The sequence below is a fragment of the Drosophila miranda genome, chromosome XR (assembly GCF_003369915.1).
Source record: "Drosophila miranda strain MSH22 chromosome XR, D.miranda_PacBio2.1, whole genome shotgun sequence".
Classification (NCBI taxonomy): Eukaryota; Metazoa; Arthropoda; class Insecta; order Diptera; family Drosophilidae; genus Drosophila; species Drosophila miranda.
The window spans coordinates 16,017,814-16,043,243 of NC_046674.1; the positions used below are offsets into that span (position 1 = coordinate 16,017,814).

The 25,430-nt window shown below is 40.4% G+C and overlaps 6 protein-coding genes across 6 annotated transcripts in view; 5 read left to right on the forward strand and 1 right to left on the reverse strand.

Moving 5' to 3' along the window:
• The first annotated feature begins 4,981 nt into the window (after positions 1-4,981).
• Positions 4,982-5,781, forward strand: LOC108153554 (MICOS complex subunit MIC13 homolog QIL1). Its single transcript, XM_017283624.2, has 2 exons — positions 4,982-5,139; positions 5,205-5,781. Exons 1-2 carry the CDS (start codon positions 5,129-5,131, stop codon positions 5,566-5,568), a joined length of 375 nt encoding a protein of 124 aa, XP_017139113.1. The 5' UTR covers positions 4,982-5,128; the 3' UTR covers positions 5,569-5,781.
• Positions 5,782-8,982: 3,201 nt separating this feature from the next.
• Positions 8,983-13,262, forward strand: LOC108153612 (glycine receptor subunit alphaZ1). Its single transcript, XM_017283711.2, has 7 exons — positions 8,983-9,704; positions 11,403-11,530; positions 11,592-11,990; positions 12,055-12,213; positions 12,274-12,429; positions 12,493-12,872; positions 12,937-13,262. Exons 1-7 carry the CDS (start codon positions 9,628-9,630, stop codon positions 13,171-13,173), a joined length of 1,536 nt encoding a protein of 511 aa, XP_017139200.1. The 5' UTR covers positions 8,983-9,627; the 3' UTR covers positions 13,174-13,262.
• A 1,521-nt stretch (positions 13,263-14,783) lies between these two features.
• Positions 14,784-15,572, forward strand: LOC108152162 (cytochrome b-c1 complex subunit 8). Its single transcript, XM_017281281.2, has 3 exons — positions 14,784-14,887; positions 15,155-15,337; positions 15,394-15,572. The coding sequence occupies exons 2-3, from the start codon at positions 15,163-15,165 to the stop codon at positions 15,486-15,488; spliced, it is 270 nt and encodes an 89-aa protein (XP_017136770.1). The 5' UTR covers positions 14,784-14,887; positions 15,155-15,162; the 3' UTR covers positions 15,489-15,572.
• Positions 15,573-15,705: 133 nt separating this feature from the next.
• Positions 15,706-16,379, forward strand: LOC108152163. Its single transcript, XM_017281282.2, has one exon. The coding sequence runs from the start codon at positions 16,082-16,084 to the stop codon at positions 16,244-16,246; it is 165 nt and encodes a 54-aa protein (XP_017136771.1). The 5' UTR covers positions 15,706-16,081; the 3' UTR covers positions 16,247-16,379.
• A 1,212-nt stretch (positions 16,380-17,591) lies between these two features.
• On the reverse strand, positions 17,592-18,332 carry LOC108165323. The gene has a single exon (XM_017301357.1). It carries the CDS (start codon positions 18,330-18,332, stop codon positions 17,592-17,594), a length of 741 nt encoding a protein of 246 aa, XP_017156846.1.
• Positions 18,333-25,056: 6,724 nt separating this feature from the next.
• LOC108152159 (solute carrier organic anion transporter family member 74D) overlaps positions 25,057-25,430 on the forward strand; it is a 28,345-nt gene continuing 27,971 nt past the window's right edge. The window contains exon 1 of the mRNA XM_017281279.2: positions 25,057-25,120. The gene's annotated coding sequence lies outside the window, so the exon portion shown is untranslated. The remainder of the gene's footprint in view (positions 25,121-25,430) is intronic.

The following is a 25,430-nucleotide window of genomic DNA, read 5'->3' on the forward strand; positions in this document are numbered from 1 at the left end:
CCACACACCCATCCCCTCTCACCACAACTTTCCCCTGCAGTGATTTTGCAATGAAATTCGATGGCCCCGCAAGGCGATGGAAGTGGAAGTTGGTACGATATCAGCCTCATTATGGAAAATCAATAGAAGAGAAACGTAACTTTAGACTATGCCAGAAAGAGAAGGGGAAATTGATAGAGAATAAGATGGAGAGAAAGATAGAAGTAGAAAGAAAGAGAAGGGGAAATTGATAGAGAACAGGATGGAGAGAATGGAAGAAAGGAGAATGGAATAAAGAGAGATGGAATAAGTAGTTCAATGATATGGACTACGCATTAACTAAAATTTCGATACAAAAACGAGCTGCTCCTCTTCCCATCCCCTTCAGAGCAAACAAACAAAAAAAGAGAAAAACAAAATTAATTAATTTATGTGCCAGCCCGAATTTTCCATGGCAATACACACACACATACACACAAACACAAGCACACACAGACAACAATCTATAGATACTCGTACAATTTTTCCAATTTCAACGTCATCCTCTAACAATTTTTCGTCCTCATTCGATGTCGTTGTCGATGTCGGTTTCGATGCCGTTGTTGTTGTCGGCTTCGACTGGAACTCATTACGAAAACATAATAACAGAATAAATATTGAAAGAAATGGCATAGAATTATAAAAGCCTTGTCCAAAGGCAAGCAGAAAGTGGGCCCTCTCTCAAGCCAAACCATTCTATAGAGGATGGAGAGGCCCCCAATCTTGTCCTCGCCCCCAAAGCGCCAATAAATTTCCTGAACTATCACACGCTCACAACCAAAAATACATTCGCACCCAGCCACACACACACACCCACCCACACAGATACTCGGAGTGCGTAAGCTGCTTACGGCTAAGAGCGCGAGTGTATCTGTGTGTGGTCAGACTTTGAATGTGTGTCTCGGTCCCCGAAGCTTAAGATATCCTGCATCTGACAAAAACAGCTACATATATGTTTATGATATAGTGGCGTGATGTGATTGCATATGTAGAACGATATTCAGTAGAACAAGTTTGAACATGTTTTGAAAAACCAAAAAGTTTGCTGTTCTAAGAGCTGCTTCAGAAACGCTGCCTGCGTTGCTTTTTTATTGTAGCTAACAATAAACATAATAATACCTTCTGAAAGGGCATAAAAAATAGGGCCATTACATCCCCCTCAATCTCCAGACAATGTCTATTATACTTTTATCTCAGAAATGTTCCAGAACAGCAGCCTTCACTTGCCAGCGGAGAAAGTGGTCCGCATCGAGCGGCCATTTATCAATTATTGTATAAATATCGAAAATATTTATTTTAAATCTTCTTTAAGCTGTCCTCTTAAGCTTCCTTAACATTATTTATAAAGAACATCAGATTGAATGTGCCATGAGGGGAGAATGAAAAGAAAAACTTTAAAAATAGGTGTAAGTCAATACTATGAAAAAACAAAACATAGAAAATTTCCAAATTTGATTTTGAGTTGCCTTTAGGTAAACCCATGATCTCCCACTGTGCTTAAGAATTGGAATAACCAACAGTATACCCTCAACATTTTACACATTTTCAGGCGGCGCGTGTCTTGATTTAAAACCCATATTTAGTACTAACTCACAGACCATTCAACTGAACCACAAAAAGAGTCACTTTTTACACAAAAAAAAACACCCAATAAATGTTTCTTATCTTTAACACCCCAGAAAACCGGGAAAAAAACACGGATAGGGATAGGACCCCTAAGCCTTGGGCAAACACAGACGCGTGCGCCAATAATATCGAAATCGAATAAGTAAACAAGATTCATAAAAAAACTATAAGATACAAGGCCTTCTCGTGTGTGTGTTTGTGTGGCACGGGTGGTTTGTGTTTTTAAAAACCATTCGTAGAGAACCACCAGAGAGCCAGACCCTATCCAGTGCCCCGAATGGTGGCAGCTGCTGCTGCTTGTCCTCTGTGAAATTCAGACGCGTGTGAAGCGTGTGTGTGCCCTGGGTGCCCTGGGTGCCGTGCCCCCCCAAAAGATGTTAAAGGAATCGAAATAAATTTCATTCGAGTTTACAATTCTACGTAGTAGAACCCTCTCGAAAGGGTTGTCGTTGTCCGCTGCAATCAATGGCCCATCGCATAATGCACATGGCACATGGCAGATTGGACAGTTTTCCAAGCACAATTTTTCTCGTTGAAAATGTGTAAAATTTTACCCCAAAAACGAAAGAGGTCAGGTCACCAAATTACTTTTGAGCGCGCATTGCAGCGTCAAATCAAGCGAATGAAAAGTAAAATCCATGCATGATACGATATAAGCCATAAGGGGGAAGCCTCTGTCCCTGCCCCATCCCCTGCCCATAGAGAAAGGGGTTACGGGCCATAGGGTAAGGGGTAAGTGGTGCGGGCTGTGAACCCTTGCCCATTGTAAAGTTGCAATTTTCTATGGATAATGCGAAATTTCCAACGTAAAAAAAAGGAAAAAATAACAAAAAATTTCTTGACATTTTTCGCATAAAAATCTCGTTGGGTCGAGGGTTAGAGGCAGGGGTAAAAAGGGTCACCACTCATTGTGTAAATAAAGGATCAGCATTGGGATCCGGATCGATGCAACCAACTGTCACACGTCCATGCGAAATTAATAAATTACATTTTCTCCTTTCTTTTTCGCATAAAAATGTGTGCCAACTTTTTAGCCAAAAAAAAAATAAGAGGAAAATTTAATTTTTTTATTCGGGTGCACATGGTAGCAGGGACAGGGCAGGGGCTGTGCCCGAAGAAGGGGTTGCGACACATTAGCTGATCTGAACCTATTAATAAGCGTTGCCAACCCCGGGTGCGACCTCGCGACGCATCGCCTGACACGTGGGTCAATGTCGCCCGACCTGAAGCGACAGTGGCAGCGGCAGCTTCCTCCTTATTCTGACAGGCGGCACAAAAAATGGGTGAAAAACTACCATAAAAGAACCAAAAAAAAAAAATAAAAAAAAGACAAAAAACGGAAGCCCGTTAAAATTCTCACTCGATTTGAAATTGGAATTTTTCAATAAATTGGCACAAAACCTTGGCCATTCTTTGTTCGGCAGGCAATAATCCTCTTAACTGCAGCGCGACTGTCGCAAAATTGTGACAAAGGAAATGCTGGAACTGGGAAATAGGGGTACCAATGCTGGTGGCTTTGTTTCTTTCTCCATATCTCCAGTTGTTATTGTTGTTGTTTCTGGCACTAGTTCAATAAATGAGATTTCGTTCGGAACAAGGGCCAGCTATGCATACATATAGCGTATTCCGTATAGCAGAAGCCTCCCAGGCTAAGCCGTTAACTAGGACTGGACCAATCATTTTGGTGATTACTCAAAGAAAAAACGACAGCCAAATCGGTCGAAACCTAATGTTTATATTTCCCTTAAATGTGATGAAGCTAATCATAGGATTATCCCAAAGACCTAACAGTTAAAGCCTGTCAGAATTTTCACTATTTCTTTACAGTTTTTAGCATAGTATATTGCATAGTATTAAAATATAGAAAAATCTATAATATATAATGTAACTATAATATATGTATAATGCATTATATAATTAAAAAAGGTTACAAATCTCAGGGACAACAAGTCCATTCAGATACCAAGACTATATGGAAAGTCAAAACAGTTTGCGTTTTCTACACTTCCATTTCAATCCATTCCATTCCAATAAAAAGTAGAGATTAAGATGTACAAGTGTGAGTGCCAAATGTTAGAAAATATAAAAAAAAAATTAACTACAAAGGAAATAAGATATATAAATAATAAATATATTCAAAGGCCTATGTACAACCCCATCGGATAGAGACAGATTACTTCAGTGGAGCAGTGGGCAAACCGACTATCTATCCGCATAAATATACGCCGTCTTTCGTATTATCAAAGACTATACAACACTTCGTCTCTGACCGCGGCCCGCTTCCTACTCAGCTTCGTCTGTTCAGATTGTCTGGGCAGCTGAATCTAGGACCGGATTCCTGCAACAAAAATAAAGGCGAAGAAAATACGTACTTTTCGGCCTGTTACTTTCTTAGCAACAAATACGCAGTACTTGGTGACGCGCAAAAGTCGGTCTTCTAGACAAGCGAATGGTTTAACAGGGAATGCCCAGGAATACAATACAAAATTGCATGACTTGGGCCTGACGGTCATATTTTCTCCAAGACCGAAACCTCGCCACCATTTAATAATTTTAAAATTTGTATTTAAAAAATATAGCCGTTGAAGGAACGTTTATTCCGAGAACCACCAACAGATGGCGTCGCGACTGTTACATGTCAGATGTAAAATTATCAACACCAAAAATATCTATCGACTTATTGACATATCTAAAATTCTGTTTACGGTATATGCTTTTACTATACTTTTTTCTTCAAACCTTATTTTAGACAAAATCAAATAAAAAGGAGTACTTAAAATTAACCAGTCATGTACAAAATTATTCATCAACCGGATCAAATTATGTTTTAAGGGCTAAGAATCCTAGCTAGCTAGTAATATTCAGCCGAACATCGAAATCAATGATAAAGATGAATAATAGAATGGATCTACAGAAAGAATTATTATTAATATTATTATTTTCCGCGCTTTAAGGGGCAAAGTTCGTTTTTTCATGGGTAATTACGGTACATTTTTGAAAATTAAATTTCTGACAATTTCAACAAATACATTAGCCGTAATTTTGAATGGGCTATAGAAAGAGGTATGGATAACAGGAAAAAACAGCCAAGGCGAATTGCAAGGTTCGTACGAACCTCACCCTTCACCCCGCGTGGGAGAACAATATACCGTGAAGACAAAATCGAATTTTTGGCGAAAGGGGTGGATTTTATCTTGCATGCGTTGCATTTTCTGGACCGTTCTGCCTTTTGTCCATACCCTCTCTTTCATTCCATCATGTAGCAAAAGTGTAGCAAAAGTGTAGCAAATGTGTAGCGAACGTGTAGCAAATGTGTACAATATTATAATGTCTTTATTATTGTCATCTCTAGGCTACTTGTAAATCGAAAAACTCCCAAAACGAAAACGAAAACTGCCCCCAAGAAGTTTTGATTATATATTATTAAATACGGTTTTAACCGTTACGTGACCTTTACACACTCTTCCAAACAGGACAAGACAAAATGGTGATTGGGTAAGGTGTAATTAAGCTTATGTTTGCCAATTACGTAAGCCTCAAACGACATGGTCTTTTCGCAGATTGCTTGTTCGCGGCGGCCTGGTGGCCGGGGCAGTTTACTACACGAACAAAGTGGGAATCTGGGGCGACTCCCAGCAAACCGAGCAGCTCTACAACAATGTCAAGTCCGAGCTGTGTCCGTATGTAACGAAGGCGAAAAAACAGCTGCCGTTCGATGTGCCCCAGTTGCCGAACACCGGCGAGATGCGCTTCCTGGCCAAACACTATTACAACGAGGGCGTGAAGGGCTCCATTCGCTTCGTCCATATGCTGCCCTGCTACGCGGGTCGCGGCATCAAGAAGGTTAAGGATACATTCGAGGATTTTGCTAAGTCCCCGGCCATCACTGGCAGCCAGGACGCCGGCAGTCCAGCAAAGCAATAGGCCCCTATGTGCCCTACTATGTTCTCTTATATGCGAGGCTGTTTTGTGTTAGTTATATTAAGTGTATAATTTTTTTCCCCTGCATGCCCACACACAACACCAGCAAAGTGACAAATTATCTGTGCTCTGAATACTTAAACGATTGAGGGGTTCCCTCTTTTAGTTAAGTAATAAAAATGATTATTTTAGCGTGAAGATCGCCGTGAAATGTAACAACAGATTGTCTACTCAACTTATTTAAAAACCAGAAGGTTAGGCAGACACCCTATTATTTAGTGAGATATGCATTTTTATACAACTGTATACATCCGAATGATGTGGCTATTTACTTTGTGAGTTCTGCCAGATAATTTATTTGGATCTTGCTGTCTACGTAGGATGCCTCGTCAAACAGACGAAAAAACACGTCGTCCACTGATTTATTGGCCCTGTCCCAACCCAAAGTTCCGTTTCAGCTGGGATTTTGTATTTGGCTAGCTAAAACACTACGATACCCTACCACGATGATGGTAGCACGTGAATAAAATCTGTCATCTTTTGGCCCATGTTTCTCAAGCGTCCCACGCGCCGTTGAATTGTGGCAATCGCCGCGTAGATGCCTCTAGATGCAGTTGACACGAAATTATTGCTGTAAACAAGGCGATGTTCGAGATTGGCAATTACTATATAGTATAGCCGAGAGTATAGCAGACTCTTGATAAGGCTCTGATAAAAGACAAAAGACGGAGAGGTGGGCCGCGTCATGTTATTCATCTGAGTCAGCTTCATTGCTTGGCTTTTCCAACGCAGCAAAGCAACGTATGGTTGACATTTTACAGCAGCTTCCGCTCTGATTTGGCCCAGTGTCAACATCACATTACGCATACGCCCCACAGTGGCAAAGGCAAATATTAAACACTGCTCTAGGACGCGCGGAACCCATCTAAATACTAAACCCAAAAGACGTCATTGAAGGCAAGGCGTACGCCTCTAGTTGATAACAATTTAGTGCCCCAATTGGGCTACCTAAAACGAACATATCTCGTACCTGGTAAAAATCCCAGCCACAGAGAGCCTAAAGTCCCAAAAAAAAAATAGATAGACCGAATCCGAATGACTGAGTGGCCGGCCATCCCAACTCGTTCAACCTGTCATTGTTTAATTTTAGGCAGACCACTCAAGTGCCCGTGCCCAGTCCTGATTATCTGAACTGCCCGGTAATACATACTATACAATGGTCGAATACTTTTAATTTCGATTATTTGCAATTCTATTTATGATACATATTTCCCAATCGCTATAGCCATTGCCATTGCCCTTGTCGCCCGTTGGGTGTTGCTGCCGTTTATTTACAGAGCATACCCAATTTTTTCTTTTTTGTGTTTTAATTAATGAAACTTTTCGCTTGTTTATTGGCTTTAGCGATCCAAACACAAGCAACTGTCTACTGCCTGCCAGCTGATGTTGTCTTGAGATAAAGATACAACTCGTACGTACCGCACCCACCCCCAATGCCTGCAGACCCTCTCGTAGGTGACTCACCCACCTGGCATCGCAGACAGAATGCCCGATCTGTAGATCTCCTCTCCTCGCAGCAAGCGGCGAAACCTCTGAAATATCGAGCCAGATCACGTGCCCCCAGGACTTCATTGCCGCACAGTTGCAAAGAAAGAAGATGTACATATGTACATAAATAGCCAATATTTGTGGACAAATATGGGAAAATCACATTGCCAGCGACCCATAAAAATCGGAGCAAATAAATGTTTAACCTCTAAAAGGTACACAACACGAAGGCATGGTCCCACAGCAAGCAACACCTCCCCCTCACAAGATCATGCCATGGCAATGACTCCGGTAAACAGTCGAAGATACCCCAGAAGCGTCAGGAAACAGCACCGCACCGCACCGTACGGCGATAAGGCCAACAAGTACTGCCTTTTCCCCTTGCCAAATTAGCTGTGACACTGCCAGCCTCTTGAATAGAAATGGCCTCCTGTTTGCACTGGCAATGCGAACAATAATTAAATAAGCTTTCTTGTTAAATATTCGCAGATCAAATTTGCTCAGCTACAGCTACGAGCATTTCATTTAATTAAAGTTCCCAAAATAACACCCACGATAAGAGGGTGAGAAATTGAGAGAACTCTGGGCTAAGAATTGACGTAGGCAAATGTGTCTTCTTATAAATTCAAGGAACGGAGTTGGATTAATTGCTTGCCATAAACCTATTTATTGGTTGAATCACTAAGAATATAAATATCTATTTCTGAAAATCGGAATCCTCTTCAGATCTTCTGGGATTTCCAGGATTTATTAAAGAGCTTTCCATTGATAGACAGGATTTAAAGATAGATAGATTTAATTTAATTTTCTTCCCATTTACTATATTCCATAGTTAAATAAAATATAAATACTCGTGCTCAAAAAAACTCTTTGACACTATATTTTCTTCCATTTATCTCAGTCGCAGACTCATACCTCATTCCGACAAATAAATCATTCAATCATAACCGAACAGCACTCACGATCCATCCACTCAGGTTTCAGACTACTGTCTACGAGTACTCGTAGTATCATGGCAACTTATTGTGTTTGACAAAACGTTATTAACAACTCATTCGCAATTGGCCATTTGTCATATATTCAATATATTCAATTATTGTCACACTCTTAATTCTGTGTCACGTCGCTGCTTTAGCTTCGCTTTTTGCCAAGCCTCATTATTATTGTTAATACCTTTTTGTTTTTTTGGGGAGTGGGTGGATAGATCGACCTCTGAGCATAATCCCTTGGATCGATCGCTGGCTGGCGGACAGGGGTTTATTCAACCAAGAGGATCGCGCATCGCACATCGCATAATCGCTATTGTACGAGTAAGCTGATAAGAATTGAATAGTTTTTGCTAAGGCAAAATCAGTTTAGTTTGAGGACAATGACAAGTTTGTTGAACCTGTAGCACAGCACTTATATAACTACTACCAGTTATCAGTTGATGGATAGAGATATGTACATGGTAGAGGAGGAGAGAGATCTTGAAGGTAGAGCGTGCTCTGGCCGCAAACATTGCAAGCCAGTCGGAAGCGTGGGCGGGACACACTTGAGCAAACAGATCCCTCACACTTCCACTCCCCTGTGGCTAAGCGTTGTCGTAATTAGTTGGATGTACTTGCGTGTGCTCCCCTGACTAATCATCAAAACAAGAAATGCAACTGCATCTAGACTGCATTTTCAGTGCCTTCTGAAATGTTACGTTTATTTATTCTGTTTCTGTGCATTTTCCAAGACGACTGTCATACCGGTTTGTATTTCGCAGCATTGCTTCCGATATGACCAACGCATTCGTATACCCATTAGATATCTGTAGATCTAAAAAGTGTGCTCTCGGTTGGCGCTGCTTATAAGTGAGCCGATCCCCAGGCGACCCTGCGCTGTTGCCTTTGAGCTGTTGAACGCACCGAACCTCTGTCTGCCTCTGCCTCCGTCTCTGATTCTGCTGCTGCTGCTGCACTGTCTGCTGTTGCCATTGTTGCGGGTGGGAGGGGCTACCATCCCAATAGAAAAGTAACACAGAACATTAACTGGTCTTATCAGGCTTCCCAAAAAAAAAAAAACAAAAACCGACACGCTGAGAGCTACACGAACCGCACGAGCTTCGCCTCCCCCTCAGTGCTCATTGAGGCGTCGGCGTCGACAGCAGCGCACCTAAGCAGAGCAGAGCCGAGCCGAGCAGCAGCGGTATAGCCCAGGTATTTCTGTGGGGCGCAAATGCAGCGCGAGTTCAAAACGCCAGCGACTGGAGCTGGAGAAACAGACACAAACAGACTGGCAACTGGCGATCGTCCTCGAGAGAACATTAAGAACTACGAGTGTGCCATAGAACATTAAGAATTGAATTGAATTTGCATTTTTTTTCGAAGTGAATGTGTGCAAAGTGAATGTGAATGTGCGCGAGCAGGTCGTGTGAAACATGAGCATTTAACTTCGAATCATTCCCCATTCGGCCAGCCCAAAGAATAACTTAACCAAAGTTAAAGGAAACCAAATCAAAACCCAATCAAATTGTAAACCAAAATCAACATGCATCACTCCAGGAATGTTTTGTGGACTACATTGATCTTCGGCTCAATCCTCGTCCTCTTTCAAGCCTCAATTGGGTAAGTCATGAATATTGAAAGTCTTACCTTGGGAAATTCCCCCCTTTCCTTTCTGAAGACTTTTTGAAAAAATAAGAAAGTAGATACTTTAGCTATATATAGCTACATATATTTAGCTATATTTTTAGCTCTTCAAATGTCTGATAAAACATTAAAATGGATATGTATGTATCGGTGGGTGTCTGATAAAAAAAATGTTAACAAGAGTTGGGGCTGCTTTCTCAGTAAATTGGCAACAATTTATGGAACTTTTTGTCTGCCTCAAACAAGCAGAAAAAGATGACAAATTGTGCAGGAGAGAGTACGCGTAGAAGGGAAATACCATTCATTTTGAAAATGGTGATCCCCATCTACATAAAGATTCCATTGATAAAATAACTTCAAGAATTCTGTTCTGATAATGGAAATTAAATCTCAAGATGTACACGAGAAAATGTTTATGTTGGAACTGATAAGAAAGGGTGAGGTAATAAGAAAGGGTTACACATCATAGAATTTGGTAATTATTTTGTTTATAAACATTTCCTGATATCACAAAAAAACGGTGAAATATTGTTTTAGAGATATTTTTGCAATACTTTGGAACTTTCTAGAAACACAGAAACAAGAAAGCACACATACATATTTAAATGAAATATTCGGTTTTTAAATACAAACATAGTGAATTTGAATGGTATTAAAAAGTCATTTTAATGAGACCAATTTTAATCTAAATATAAAAAACTTTAAAATAATATAATGCATGTATACAACATATTTAGGAAATATATTTAATTTAAATATGAAATATGTAGATTTAAATCAAATGTTTTTCATACTAATGTCAAAATGTAGGTGAAAACACTTTGTTTTTTAGAATATCCTTTCCCGGAGAAAAATCTATGGCTGTAAAATTTGAATTTGAAGTGTAAATATTAAAAATGTCTTGCCTTTTTTGTCTGGGTGTAGAGAAACCTTAAAGCCACTGATAAATCCTGGCCAACTGCCTAAATAAATCCCCAGAAGAATTAAGATTAGAATTTAATTAACGTACTCTTCGAATGCGCAATAAGAAACCGAAATCAACTGAGAAATATTTACAGGGCGGCTTTTTTTCTTTAATGTGCGAAAGGTCGTAGCTTTCTTATCGGATAAGTTCAAGATCTGGGTGCTATATCAATATAGGCTATAATTAGTTTCCTGTTGTGGGAGCAGGTCACATCAATTAATTGAATCGAATACTCTTTGTGGTTGCGCAAGCAAACAAATAGCGGAAAAATACATGATAATAAAATAAAAAAAAAGCAAGCTGCCGGACAGAGGAGACAAATATTTATTTGGTTTATTGCAATATATTGATGATTTAAGGTAACTCCAAATGAGCTTGCACAGCTGCTGCTGAGCTGTGGAGCTGTAGAGCTTGGGTGCTCTGGGGTGCTCCTCACAGACCTTTTCAAGTAAGAATTATTTTAAATGGAATCATAAAATGGGGAGCACTTGCCCATAAATTGTGTCACTTTCAAAGAGAGTTGCTCGAAATAATTGCAAAATAATTTTTTATGAACTTTTTTTATAGTTCGTTTGCTTTTGTGCAAGGTTTAGTATTAGTATGCATATAAAAATGAGTTATAATACCTGGATTATGTGTCATCTGATCGCAGGCACTTGAAGCTTTCTCTCCTCTCCTTTCCGTTTCTAACCTCTCCTATACTTTTCCAGGGCCACTATCGATACAGTGGAGGACCAGGACTGTCCCTCTCTGGCCAATGCTTCATACATGCAGCATTCCCAGCTTATACAGACGCTGACCCATGTCTGCCGCTATGATCGGTTAGAGCGACCCATTGGTAAGGATCTGGCATGCACCTAAAGTTAGAGAATTCATCATCATAAAGGTTTTACCCCCAGAATACGACAGCGACGCCAAACGGCTACCCATTGTGGTGAAGACACGAATCTATGTGTACTTCCTGCAGAATTTAAACTCGGATCTGTTGCAGTTCAAGATGCACGCCCTGCTGCAGCTCAGGTTCCAGGACAAGCGACTGGCCTACAAGGCCTTCCAGAGAGATGACAATATTCTGGGCCAGAAGCATCTGAGCGAACGCCTGTGGCTGCCGCACATCTTCTTTGCCAATGAACGAGAGTCCAGCATTCTGGGCACAGACGAGAAGGATGTGCTGACCTCGTTGTCACCAGAGGGGAATGTCATCCTATCCACGCGCATGCAGGCCTCACTGTATTGCTGGATGAACTTCAAGAAATTCCCGTTTGACCAGCAGCTCTGCTCCACAGTTATAGAGAGCTGTAAGCAAAACCATTTGTCATAAAACCATATACCTATATATCAAACGATTTCTTGATCTTTCAGGGATGTACAATACCTCGGATCTGGTTCTCGAATGGGAGGAGCGCTCGCCCATCTCTTTTGATCCGGAAATGCGACTTACAGAGTACAACATGGAAAAGTTCTGGCACAACACAACCATCGTGCACTCGGATGAAATCAATCTTCGTCACGGTGCATTTCGTAAGAGCTATTAAAATTAAGTTTTTATTAAGATATTACTAAATTCATAATCTTTTTTAGTGGGTGACTACAGTTCTCTGAGCTTTACTGTGAATTTGAGGCGTGAAATTGGTTTCTATTTGCTGGACTACTATCTCCCCTCCATGATGATTGTGGCCATATCGTGGGTGTCCTTCTGGCTTCAGGCAGATGCCTCCCCGCCGCGCATCATGTTAGGTAAGTCCGCTGAATCTTAACTATTAGGGAAATACCCCTTATAAATTATTGATTCTTGCACAGGAACCAGCACCATGTTGTCGTTCATCACGTTGTCGTCATCGCAGAGTAAAAACCTGCCAAAGGTTAGCTACATCAAGGTGTCGGAGGTTTGGTTTCTGGGCTGTACCTTCTTCATTTTTGGAAGCCTGGTGGAGTTCGCCTTTGTCAATACGATCTGGCGTCGCAAGGAGAATATCGAGCTGAAGAAGGTCAACAGCAAATACATCATCAAGTCCACACTCACGCCACGCCCATCGCGTCGTCAGATGGGCGGCAGTCTCAGCAACGATTCCAGAGCCAGATCATGCTCGAGCCTGGACAATATCGTTTCCAGCACAGAGAGCGTTCGCAATGGCAATGGCAATGTAAATCATGGCTATAACAATTACCTAACAGTTCATGTGAGTATGAAATAAAGACCAATCGAAGTCTGTGTGCTAATCCTTGCACTCCTTATCACTACAGCCAAATCTGCCCATCATTAAGACCGAGTGTGCCGACAATGTGTCCATATCTAGTGAGCGGATGAGCAATGAGCATATAATTGACATCGACAAAGAAAAGAAGGAGACGCCGCCCACATTTACAACCATGACACCGCAGGAGATTGCTATGTGGATAGATCGGCGATCGCGTTTCCTCTTTCCAGTGATGTTTCTGGCCTTCAATGCGCTCTACTGGACCTTTGTCTATGTTTTATAAACGAGAGAGAGATATTCAAAGAAGGAATATTGTTATTGTACATATGTATACAACGCAATTGTTGCCATATAAATGTGAAATCTTGTCTATTTGTGTTGCTCTTTTTTACGCAAATAATTATACTAATTATGTTGTAAGATGCATCATCTCATAGTTGTACAAATACTGAACATAAATATATATACTATATACACATAAATTACATTTTTGAATACAATTAGAATACCAATGCATGAAAGAATTTTACTTTTATTTTTATTTTACTTGAGAATTATTAATAAAGCTTGAAGTATTAGTCATAATCTTCATGATATCATCAAGTAATATATTTTATTTTTACTTCACGTCTTTTCTTTTATATATTCCATACAAATTATACAATTTTAGCAACTCAAAAATTTTATTTTTAAAAATATATTTCTGGTTGTTTTGATAACCAGCAACAGATGGCGCCGCGCATGTTACATGTCAGATGTAAAATTATCAACCGTGTTTTTGTCAAAACAAAAAACATGGTTAAAAGTAGTTAATCTTGTTCAAAATATATAAAATTATCTGGGCAAAAGTGAGAGATCTATGTATATAGCTGGGAATATTCGACGGAAGATAAAAAACGAGTATTTATTGGTGAATAACCGGTTGACAACAATAATTACCGGCAAAACTAATTCTCATACCCAAGGGAAAATCATATTATAGAATTGAGAAAATGTTTGTCATCCCAGGCTCTGTAGGTATCAGGATCGAGATAATTATATACAAGATAATAATAATATATGTACATGAATGTGTCTAAAGAATATCAATTTGAGAAAAGGTCTTTATAAATTACGTTTCATCTTCATATAATATTCACGAAATAGGGTATACAAGCGCCCATACCCTGGTTGACAACAAATGAGTCTGGTTGTTGTGAGGTTGTTGAAACCGTGTTTTTGTCAAAAAAAAATATGCAAGTACTTAAAAGTAGTTAATCCTGACTAAAATTGTTTCAGCAATCATATAAAATTATCTGGGCAAAACTGAGATATCTATATAGCTGGGAATATTCGACGGAAGAAAGAATAACCAGGAATTAGTCGTCATAACCGGCTGACAACAATGAGTCCCATTCCCTGCACACATACCCTGGGGGAAACGGATGTTATAGAATTGAGAAAATGTTTGCCTTCCAAGGCTTAGTAGGTATCAGGATCTACATAAATATATACAGGATACTAATAATGTACTTGAATATGTACGTAATGTAAAGAATATCAATTTGAGAAAAAGTCTTCGTAAATTACGTTTGATCTTCATATAAAATAAACGAAATAGGGTGTACAAAGGCCTATACACGCATCATGTCTTCAAATACCAGCAACATTGCGACTGTTTTTTTGTTGAACTATTTTGTTTAAACCTTGTTTTAGTCAAAATACAATAAAAGCAAGGACTACAAACTAGCCAGTTAAAAAGAAAATTGATTCATTAATCGGATAAAATTATGTGGGCAGGACTGAGGGTTCTATTTAGCTGGGAATATTCGTCGGAATATCAAAAACGAGGAATTGTATAATAGAATCTGAACTCGTCAGTATATTTACGGTATATTTTTAAAATGATACAGTATATTTTGGTACATTTCTGAGGGCATTTTTTATCGATAAGTCTGCGGTCACACTGCCCAAGACGGACGTCGTGCGTTGAAAAATCAAAAATCATCAAAATCAAGGTAAAATTTGGCGTCATATTTTTCCCAAGTGGCAGGTGCTGGGCTCTATAAATATGCATAATTATTTTGGTGCCAAAAGTGCAGCGATCGAGCCCTGCGAGCAGACGTTCTCAGCCGCAGTCTGGTTCGGCGACGTAGTGAAAAAATTACATAACCTCTGGGGCCAAGAGTGCTAGTGCATAATGTTTATAATAACCATTTGTGTCTTCATCCAGATACTGGTTAACTTCTTGTGTTGTTGCTAAAGTAGTCTCCTTCTTCCCCCAGCTTGAAATATGCGTCTGTCGTCGATTTTGAACGGAGCCCACTTCGGCAATCTTGCCAAGGTGCACGGCATTGTCACCTACAAGCTGTCGCCCTTCGAGCAGCGCGCCTTTGCCGGTGCCATCAGCAATGGATTGCCCAACATGGTCCGTCGTTTCCGCTCCAATGTCTTTATTGTGGCTCCACGTAAGTAGAATCCTCAAATTCTTGTTGGCAAACATTAAACCGTTGTTGGATTGCAGCTTTCCTCATTGGATACCTGATCTACGATCTGACCGAGCGTAAGCACACCGCTCTGCTGCGCAAGAACCCCGCTGACTATGAGAACGACCAATAAGCAGGGATTTTATTGTTCGTCTCCACACATTAGCAAATAGTTATGTTAAACTAATTAATAAAACTAAACCCACAGTTCAAGAGAGTTGTGTGTTTTGGTTGCGCCTCCCTGCTAAACACGTATTTTTATACGGTTATAAATTGATAAAGGTCACTTGGTAGTCTATTTCCCCTCCGTTGACATCGTAAATCAGCTTAAATTGCTGAGAATATAGAATATAAAAGAATTAATATTTAAAACGGACGACAGCAGCTGTTCACAAATTAACCCATTAAGGGCCGTTGGGCATTTAAATACCCATGAAAACGATTAAATTTTAAGAATTGGAGCGCAAGCCAGGTGAAAGAAGTTGGAGTAAACAGGAGTGGTCTACAATGAGAATCCACAATTGACAACAGTACCACTGTTTTCTATCAACTACTTATATAAAAATCGTCTAGGAGCGGCTCCGAATGGGTTAATAGGCCAGAGCGTTGCCACATAATTCAGCTCTCTGCTCTCGCTTTCCAGCACTGTCAGCTGTTCGCAAACAAAAAAGTGTGAAGCGGATCAATAGTTTTAAACATTTAGATTTACTGAATATTAGTTACTTTATGGACTGCTGTGGCGGCGAAGTACGCAACGAAAGCATCTACAACATGCTCCAGGCCATCGTCGACTCCAAAGTGATCAACGTGCAGTTGTTTACGATTGCCGTGGGCATTTTTTTTGTTGTGCTGCTGCTGAAGAACAATTTCCGCAGCTTTTCGGGCACATAAACACTCCAAACTGGAAGTAGATGGATATTCTACCTAGATGTTCTGCTGGCTGCCGCGATGTAGTGTTTAATTTATATAATAATGTAATGTACGCATTGTAGCTAAGTATTTAATAATAATTGTCTCAAGCGGACCCCAGATTTTGTTTTGCAGTTCAAAGGGTGGCAGATTTTGGTGGAGAACCTTGGCGACGTGACGTCACACCCCGCGTGCCCGTATTTGTGTAACCAAATGTGTACATATTCATGCGTGTTCTCTCAGGGTCATCGTTCTGGGCCGATATAATGCATAATAATTGTATTCGAAGGCCAACTGGACTGGTTTGACTACCCGAAATTTCTATGGGATATGCTAAAACCACTCCCCACCGAAAAATCACTCGTAAGCACTCAACAAATTGTCAATTTCATCATTAGGTGGAGGCGGGTGATTCATGGCACTTCTGATTCTTTTTCTATTGATAAGATTTCTTATGGAAATCCTAGATGTGAGACATCACTGATACGATACCTTTAATTAGATAGATTCTGGTGAACTTTTGGCCCAATTCTTACCTATAACGCCATTCAACGATGACCAATCAATCCCAATTGCTAGCCACAAATAGATTCAATTGACCATCGATTGATTGTCCATTCCATGGTGTATGCACGCACTTCCTGGTGCAGTAATCGGCATTAGAATTCAATAGAGGCCCTGAGACATCACATTTACGAGTATGTATGTATGCCTGCGGGAAGAAGAGTGTCATTGGGAGCATTTGTGTGATTTATGGGACGTGCTTTTATGCACAAATTTTGCATTAGGATACCCGGACCCATGCATTTCTAAGAATGGAAAGAAAACGTGACCTGCTTACGGGCCAGGCATTGCATAAGGAAAACCAAACCTTTTTGTAGGGATTATGTCTGGCGCCGCAGCAAAAAAGTTTCGGATCTAAGCAACCAAAATCGAAGCGCCGTTATGCGAGACCCTATATCATATTTTTGCAGACGGATTATCCAACATGTTTTTGTCGCTTTTGATTTTGGATTTTTAGTGCAATAACCGTATAAGGTTCGTCTCCCAGCCTTATCAACTGCTGAATGCATTGCTCGAAGCTGCTTGTCAATGAACTTGAAAAACTGAAAATTCCCAGAACTCGGACAGCCGAAATGCTGACGAAAGTTCCGCCCCGGTTCCGCCATGAATGGTATAACAAAAGCCAGACAATATGATCCCCTGAAGGTTTATATAAATTGATTTAATTACAACGCAATTTCGGGCTGTTACCTATTCGTGGAAAGAAGAAACGCTATAGTCGAGCAATTGGTATCAGAAATATGAATACCAAGACACATGTCAATCAGATTGATCCTGATTGTTTGCTCTTCATCCTAAGCGCCGCCGCCAGGCTGCAGAAATCCACGGACCTTAACTTATGCTTCGGCGGAGCTCTGATGTTGTCTAGCTTTTTGTACTTTTCGACCAACAGAGATCCCAGGGGTTCTGTTTCCGACTCTGCTGTCACATCCGTTGGCTCGGACGTTGGTTTGGGTGTGGGGGTGGTAGTGTGGCACTTATGGCGAGACTCCGACTCCTGATGCCCCTGCAAATCCTCGACAATGATGGTTTTCTTCGAGTTCTGGGCCTCGTAGTGGGCAATGATGAAGTCGCGACGTTCCAGTCTGGCCTTAAGAACGGCCACACTATCCTTAAGTTTGTCCACCTGCTTGACCTGCTCCTTAATGCTGCGCATTCCGTGGTACACCTTGTTTAGTTCCCTTTCCGCGAGCTTGGCGCTCTTCTTGAGGTCAACCATCCTGCTCTCGTACTGAGCAGGCATCAGTTTGATCTGCTCCTCCAGATAGGATATGTACTGGTTCTGTTCGTGGTTTTCTCTCTCTAACATCTTTATCCGTTTCTTTAGCTTCAGAGAGTCGTCCGAGAAGCTGCCGCTGCCTGCCTGCTGCCGCACGCGTGCCACATACTTCCGGCTAATGTCATTCTGATCTACCCTCGCCGACGCCAGTTCCCGCCGTAGAATTGCCACCTGCTGCTCCAGGCGCTTTTTGATGGTGCACGGGCTGTTCTTGGTTTTGGCCATGGTGAAAAAATGCTTTAACTGAAATTTGGAAACGCTCTATCAATTCGGACAAATATCAAGCATAAAATTTTGTATCCGAGATATATTCTACATGTGATTTAGTACATATGTGTATTTCTGAAGAAGCAAAAATGTCCACTACGAACAATCAAATATTTCAATGTGATTGCTCAAATCTAGGCAACATGATAGAGAAATATTACTCCAAATGTTGTCTTTTCATCATTCAATGGAGCTGTTCCGATTTGTATGGATAGTTTTCAGTCGTTGAAAGGAAGGACGTGACACCTGTCCGCCTCGTCAACCATTCGATTCTGGGGACTGAGGCTGACCGGCTCAGCTGCTCATGGCATTGACGAACAGACGAAGAATTGAGACGCCACGTGCGCCCTCTGTCTACGGGGCATCTCAAAAAAATAATATCCCGCCATAGAACAGATTTTTGGTGCCTCATGCAACATCTTGGTAATAGATCTTGGTATAGATCTTCCTTTCAGTTTAGGGTAGACATCCAAGGCTCCAATTCAATCAAAATTATGTGAAAAGTGAAACAAATTAAGTACTCCTTTTCTTTCCATATATACATTGATATGGCTACCTTTTAAACTAATTTCCGTAATTTGTAAATCAATAAAAATTCCACATTTTATCCACACACACATATCCGGGAATGACTACAATTTGATCAGACTGTAAAATTTGCATCACAGCCCAGAGCTCAGAACGTACATATGTACATGCTCGTGTGTATGTGTCTGTGTGTTTGTGTGGGTTGTACCGAATTTAGGCATGCCACGCCCAATACGCTGCCGGTGGCCAGAGGTGCACAATGCAAACAACCACACAGTGAAACGCACAAACTGATTTTCGGGCATTTTTCAGTTGTTGTTTATACCCTGTCTTCGAAGAGTGTTATGGTCCAAGATGCATGCCAGTGGATAATGCTTCCTTGAGCTTCTATTTCCGAGATACTATAGCCTCACCATCAAATCATGTATTGCAAGAAGTTCCAGTATTTTATGTATGTATTTAAATACAATGTCCAAAAAGGGTATTATGGATTTGTCCTTCTTTCTTTTTGGTTTTCTTCTTGTTTGTGAAACATAATTTGTATTTTTCACTTCGCGATGCCGCACACTTGATAAGGGTTATCTGAGTCTGATCATTTTGCGGATTTCTTCCCTCTTTCATGGATCGTTTTCGCAAAGTTGTAATTCATTTGGCGGCGGTTTTGGTTTCGGATATCCATAAAGATTCCTGGCGATCCAGGAAATGATATTTGTATACATATGGTATGGTATGGTACATATGTACGTATGTATGTCTATGGTTCTTAGGGTGCAGACAAACACTTAAAATATGGAAGATATATCCCATCCCAAGCATAAATATCCCATATACAAAGTACATTTATCAAGCCACACATTGTTTCCGCCATTTCATTAGATTCAAAGTCCTTCCTTCCACACAATGCCAAGGTCTCACTTCTTGATCTTCTCCCCTCGTATGTCATCATCGTTCTGCGTTTGTATATTTTTTTTATTTCAATATGACAAAGTTGTTCTGTTCCCACTTATGCAATTTCCATAAATTCAAGGTCAGCCGTACAATAAAAGTCCAGACAACAGATACTCTCACACACACACACACACTGGCTCACAAACAGATGTCTGTCTGGCCACTTTTTTCGGCACCCCAGCCAGCCGCAAGATACAGCCACATCCCCAGCCCCAGCCCCAGCCCCGATTGGAGATGGATGGCTGATGGGTGTGCAAAAAGTTCTAAGCAAATTTTCAACAGAGATGGGCGACAATGTTCCAAGCGCCATGCCACGTAGATATCGCATTACAGAGTTTTGGAATTAAAATTTGAGAAATAATGCCATCAAGAATGTGGGAAAGATAAACGGCTTACAGTTTCCAAGAACGGAAGAAATATAACCATTTTAAGTCTCATCTCCAGTCAAAATCTACCATTCAGATATTTATTTAAACAGATCATCATAGCATCTATAGGGATGTAGATTTCTTGAATCCAAATATTATTTTTTTTTTGTAATGCAAAATTTTCTAGTTCTAATACTTTTCTGCACCCATATTCACTAAACAGTATTTCACTACAGATTTTTCGCTATATGTATATGGATACACACATCACCAAAATATAAAGCCTTTACCGATACCATACCCCTTTCGCACATGCCGTGATATCAATGATATCAAAAATGCGAAATCAAAACAAAGAACCCGAATTTAGCAAGCAACCCAAAAAAAGGGCAAAAACTTGACTAACGTCTAACCCAAATACAACAAAAGGACCACAAAAGACACAAAAGGCAGACACAAGGCAGACAAGACAGACCAGACCCAGACCCAGACCCAGACCCCAAGGGAAGGGAGATATCTGGGGCACAGGACGGACAGAGACGGACCCAATCAAAAAACTCTTTCGCAGCGTAGACATGAGCTAGACGAAACCCGAGATCCGAGACACAGTGCTGTGCCTTGATAAATGGAATGAGGGGTAAGGAGATCCGGGAGAGGAGGCTGTCAAGTGCTCCAGAAGAGTCCAAGTAGACAGAACAGAACAGAACAGAACAGAACTCTTCTTCTAACCCAAGCGAATCTGAGTTTCCCCGAATTTCAGCTGTTATGTACATATATCAATTCCAGTTTAATTGCATTTAATTTGATCTGCAGACATCAAAAACGAGTTTTATTGTCTTTTTTGGCTGTTTCGGTTATTTGTGCAGTTTGATTCAATTTATTTCGCAGACTGGATAGACAGAGAGTGAGTTAAGAAAGGGCGGGGTGTAAAACATATTGCGCATTGGCGATATTTTAACAACTTAGAGACCCCCAAAAACTGAAATCAAATGCAGTTGCAAGTGATTTTACTTGGGGAAAGTAAGACTAGAGACCAAAGTACATAGAAGAAAGACCTTTCCTCGAATGCTATATACAAATTGCAAAAACCCATGTCAAAAAATATGAAAAACTGCTAGGTATGGCAATACTTTTGTTCGCCTAATTTTAGACCTTTATTTGCTTAAAATTTTTTTTTTAATAATCCAATCTTATAGAAAATGTATTAATTTATAAGCAGTACACTGAAGTTGTATTGCTGTGCCAATACATAAGTTCGTCAATGTATATATATATATGTACATACATATGTACATTTCTACGTATGTACGTACAGTCGAACTTCTATATAGCGAATCTCTAGGGGAATTCGTTATACGGAAAAATCGTAGCATTGCAGTGTTCTGAAAATAAATTCGATGTATAGAAAACTTCGTTGTACGGCAGTTCCTAATAGAGAAGTTCGACTGTATGTATAAATTCTGCATTGTATCTGCATGCTACTTGTTTTGGTATCAGTATCTTAGTTTTTGCGCATGTTGGCACAGTTTTAAGGGAGCTTACTTCCCCCAATCCATCAATAAATAAAATTTTCCTACATTGAACACTTGCGCATAAATCTGCTCTGCAGAGCAATCAACATAAAGCCGATTTAAAACGGGAACCAGAATAAGATATGAAATATGCAACAGGCCAACAGACCAACAGAACAACAGACAGCACCCGCCCATATTCCAGTCGAAAATTTGTTTTGCTAATTCTACGTGTTTTGACGACAAATTTCATTCAACAAACGAGCACAGACATCCGCTCCGCTCCGGACTAAGTGCAAATTACATGTTATATACCATATACAAAGATATTTTATGCATGTATATTGCCTGTTTGTATAGAGGAAAACTCAACGATGTCCTAAGATAAGTAATCAAAAAAAAAAGGAAAAATATTTAAAAAACATAACTCAAAAAAAAAATGCAAACTTTAATTTCCGACAAGGGACACTTGGTCCACGCGACTCCTTCTCCGACTTTGGACCCCGCGACTCCTTCTCCAGCTTTGACTCTGAGTTATTAAAAGTTTCAGAAATACACAGATACACTGAGGAACACACAAACACACGGAATGTTTGTTATGTTGCGCAGGCGCAGCCCAGCAACGCCCTCAAATGGACTGGGACTTTGGCTGGGCCTGGGCCTGGGCCTGGGTCTGGGCCTGGAACTCCGACTTGGACTCAGACCATCCAAAAATGTTATTGACCCGTTCCAGCGATCCGTTAGCGAGCCTGGCCCGGCCGCAGACCCGCACAAATTCTTATTAAGATCAATCAGCTAAATGTCGGTTTTATGCTTAATGCTCATGATTCACACGAGCAAAAAGCGCAAAAATCGAAAATGCATATGGCAGCGCACGCCCTAAAAGGAATCAGTCCTTAACCAAGATATCTGACCAAGGGATGGATACCCTTCCCAGGGGACTTAGAGTGGAATTCGAGAGTTGGCTTTACATCGATTTTTGGGGAATGCAGTGCTTACAAGCTAGAAGCAGGAATATTGGGTCCCATAACAAGCTTCTCCAGAAAGTAAAATAGCCCATCTAAAAGTAAATCGAACCCCCTAAAGCATGTCCCAAAAAACTGCACATATGTACACACACACATATATGCATAAAAATATAAACGTACATACATAGTATATGTATGTATGTCAATATGTCTGTGCAGTTTTTGGCAGCCTTTACAAAGTTGTCGGCACGTTTTAATGCTGAGAATTTGTGATGTTTTTGCTCTCAGTTCTCTCATTTTTTTTGGTTACTTAATTAGTCATGGCGGGCCAGGCCCTAACGATGGAGGGGGGGTGGAATGCTGCTTTATATGTATATTGAATGGCATACTGCATTCAATCTGGGGAGGGGGGAGGAGAAGGGGGTTGGAGATGCCTATGTGGTACATCATATAGGGGCTCTTATCACAATTGACACACATTAGAGGAGGGAGAGAGAGCCGATAACAGAGCTGTGCAGCTCAGACATGCTCCAGTCTGATCTGCTCGGCTCGGTTCAAGCTAATTCGATTCATCAGCGTACTTCCTGCTTTGCACTCCAATCAAAATATGATATTTAGAGGGCTTCTGTGGAGCCCTTGCTAAATCCAGAAAATATTTATGTAATGTTCCATCTGTAGTCAGGTTATTTATAAAGTATATATTGTTCCTCCGCTCAGGAAAAGTCTATCTCATATCCAGTTTTCCCTGATATTATGCAGAAAATATGCGTACTCTGGAATCTCTTTTTTTTAGACCCACACTACAGCTATGTGTGTTCTTTCAACAGAGTTTCCACTGTATCTGTCTGTCTATAAAATATATGTATGTATATAGGTATATATATGTATATATGTTATACTGTTGGTATATTTGTTCAGACAACAGTGAGGCGATAAGCCCAGCGATGTTGTCAATACAACAAACAATGCAGCACCAAAATTTCTGGAATTTCTTCTTCCTCTTTGTCCGTTATTTACACGACATTTGTTTACCAACTGAAAAATTACACAGTTACACAAACACACACACACACAGATACCACTCACACACTAGCAGACATATGTACATCATCAGCTGTTTTTTATTTCTTACACATCCGTCCCGTACGCCCCAGCAGGGGTTCATCTCTGGGGGTTATCATTATCAGCATCCAACCCAAGTGCAATCCAACTATGTAGAATTGGTTACAAAAACTGAAACAGAAAAAGTTCAATGCACATTTCGAGGTGAGTTTGTTTCTTGATTTTCTGAAATTAATTACGTGTTTAACTTGTTTTCGAATCGAACGTAACATGTCACGTAATTAACCGGCTGGCGGCAGCGGCAGTCTACTTTTCCCCTATCGATTGGATTTTGGCCAAAATAATATCTAATAGTTATTGGCCGATCAATGTTACTGTACTGCACTCAATTTTGTTTGATTATTGCGTTGCCATACATGGACAGATACATATATAGTTACATACATATGCAGTATATATCTACATATGTATGCACAATATGTGTGGGACTGTCTGTCTATCTATCGGACTGACTGCTAGACGGCCTTGCGCCCAATCTGTAATTGATATACACAGATACTTTCATGCCCTGAATGTTCGTTAATAAATGCAGCCATCGTTTTTGCATACAATTTTGGAATTGTGCATAATTGAAGAAGCAACAATAGAGGAATATCTTTATTGATTTAGTTGGAACTCTTACAAAATTTCACTCTTAAAGTTTAGGTCTTATTTAATATGAAAATATTATATTATTATAAATTTATTTATTTTAAATATGAAATTCAAATATTTTCATATTAACAGTAAAATATAAGTTAAGAAACTTTCTTTTTACAATTTGCAATCAATCTACTATTGATATGCATTTTCAAGTCTATAGTGTAGTGTAACAAAAGCATTAAGGATACAATTAAAAAGCTTGGGAGGCGGCACACAACACCTGTTCAGTTTACCCATAAAATGTCAATCAATGAAAACTACTTCGGATTAAGGACCCACAGAAAAGCCCTCATTCCTCCCACCCAGTCGTCCACGCTTATGTATATCTATCCAATACTCGTACTACTCCTCCGCCTCACAGCCAAGGAGCACACCAACAACCCCCTTAACAGTGGCCAGTGGCACTCAGTGCCTCTTCTTTAACAGAGCGTGGTCAACAGTGGAAGAGAGCGCCAAGCAGCCCCAAAAGGCAGCGCTGCCAAAAGCTTACGCCAACAGCGAAGTCAGCGTCGTGGACTGAAGCGCCAGCTGGTTGACGAAAGAAAAAAGTTTTCGGCTGTTTTCAGTCCGTTGGGGCGATTCGTATTGGAAGAGTGTGACCGTGTGCGGACGAAACTGTATAAGCAGAGCAGCGTGTGTGCGAGTGTGTGTATCTGTGTGTGCGTACATAAATATCTCGTAGATATATTTGTGCCGTTTGCGAGAGAGAGAGAGAGAGGGAGAGGGAGGGAGAAATTAACGAAGGCAAAAAAATTGGGAAAATAAAGCAAATAAATGCCGAATATGTACGAATAACTAATACTACCTTTTTATGGACCAACAAAATTTTCCTAAATCATCCGCAAAATACAAAACACACAGAGAGTGGATAGAGAGCCACAGGCAGAGAAAGAGAGAGCAGTGTTCAGAGCAGAGAAGAGCTCCAAGCAGAGAAAGAGAGCTATACAGAGAAAGAGAAAAAAACAACAC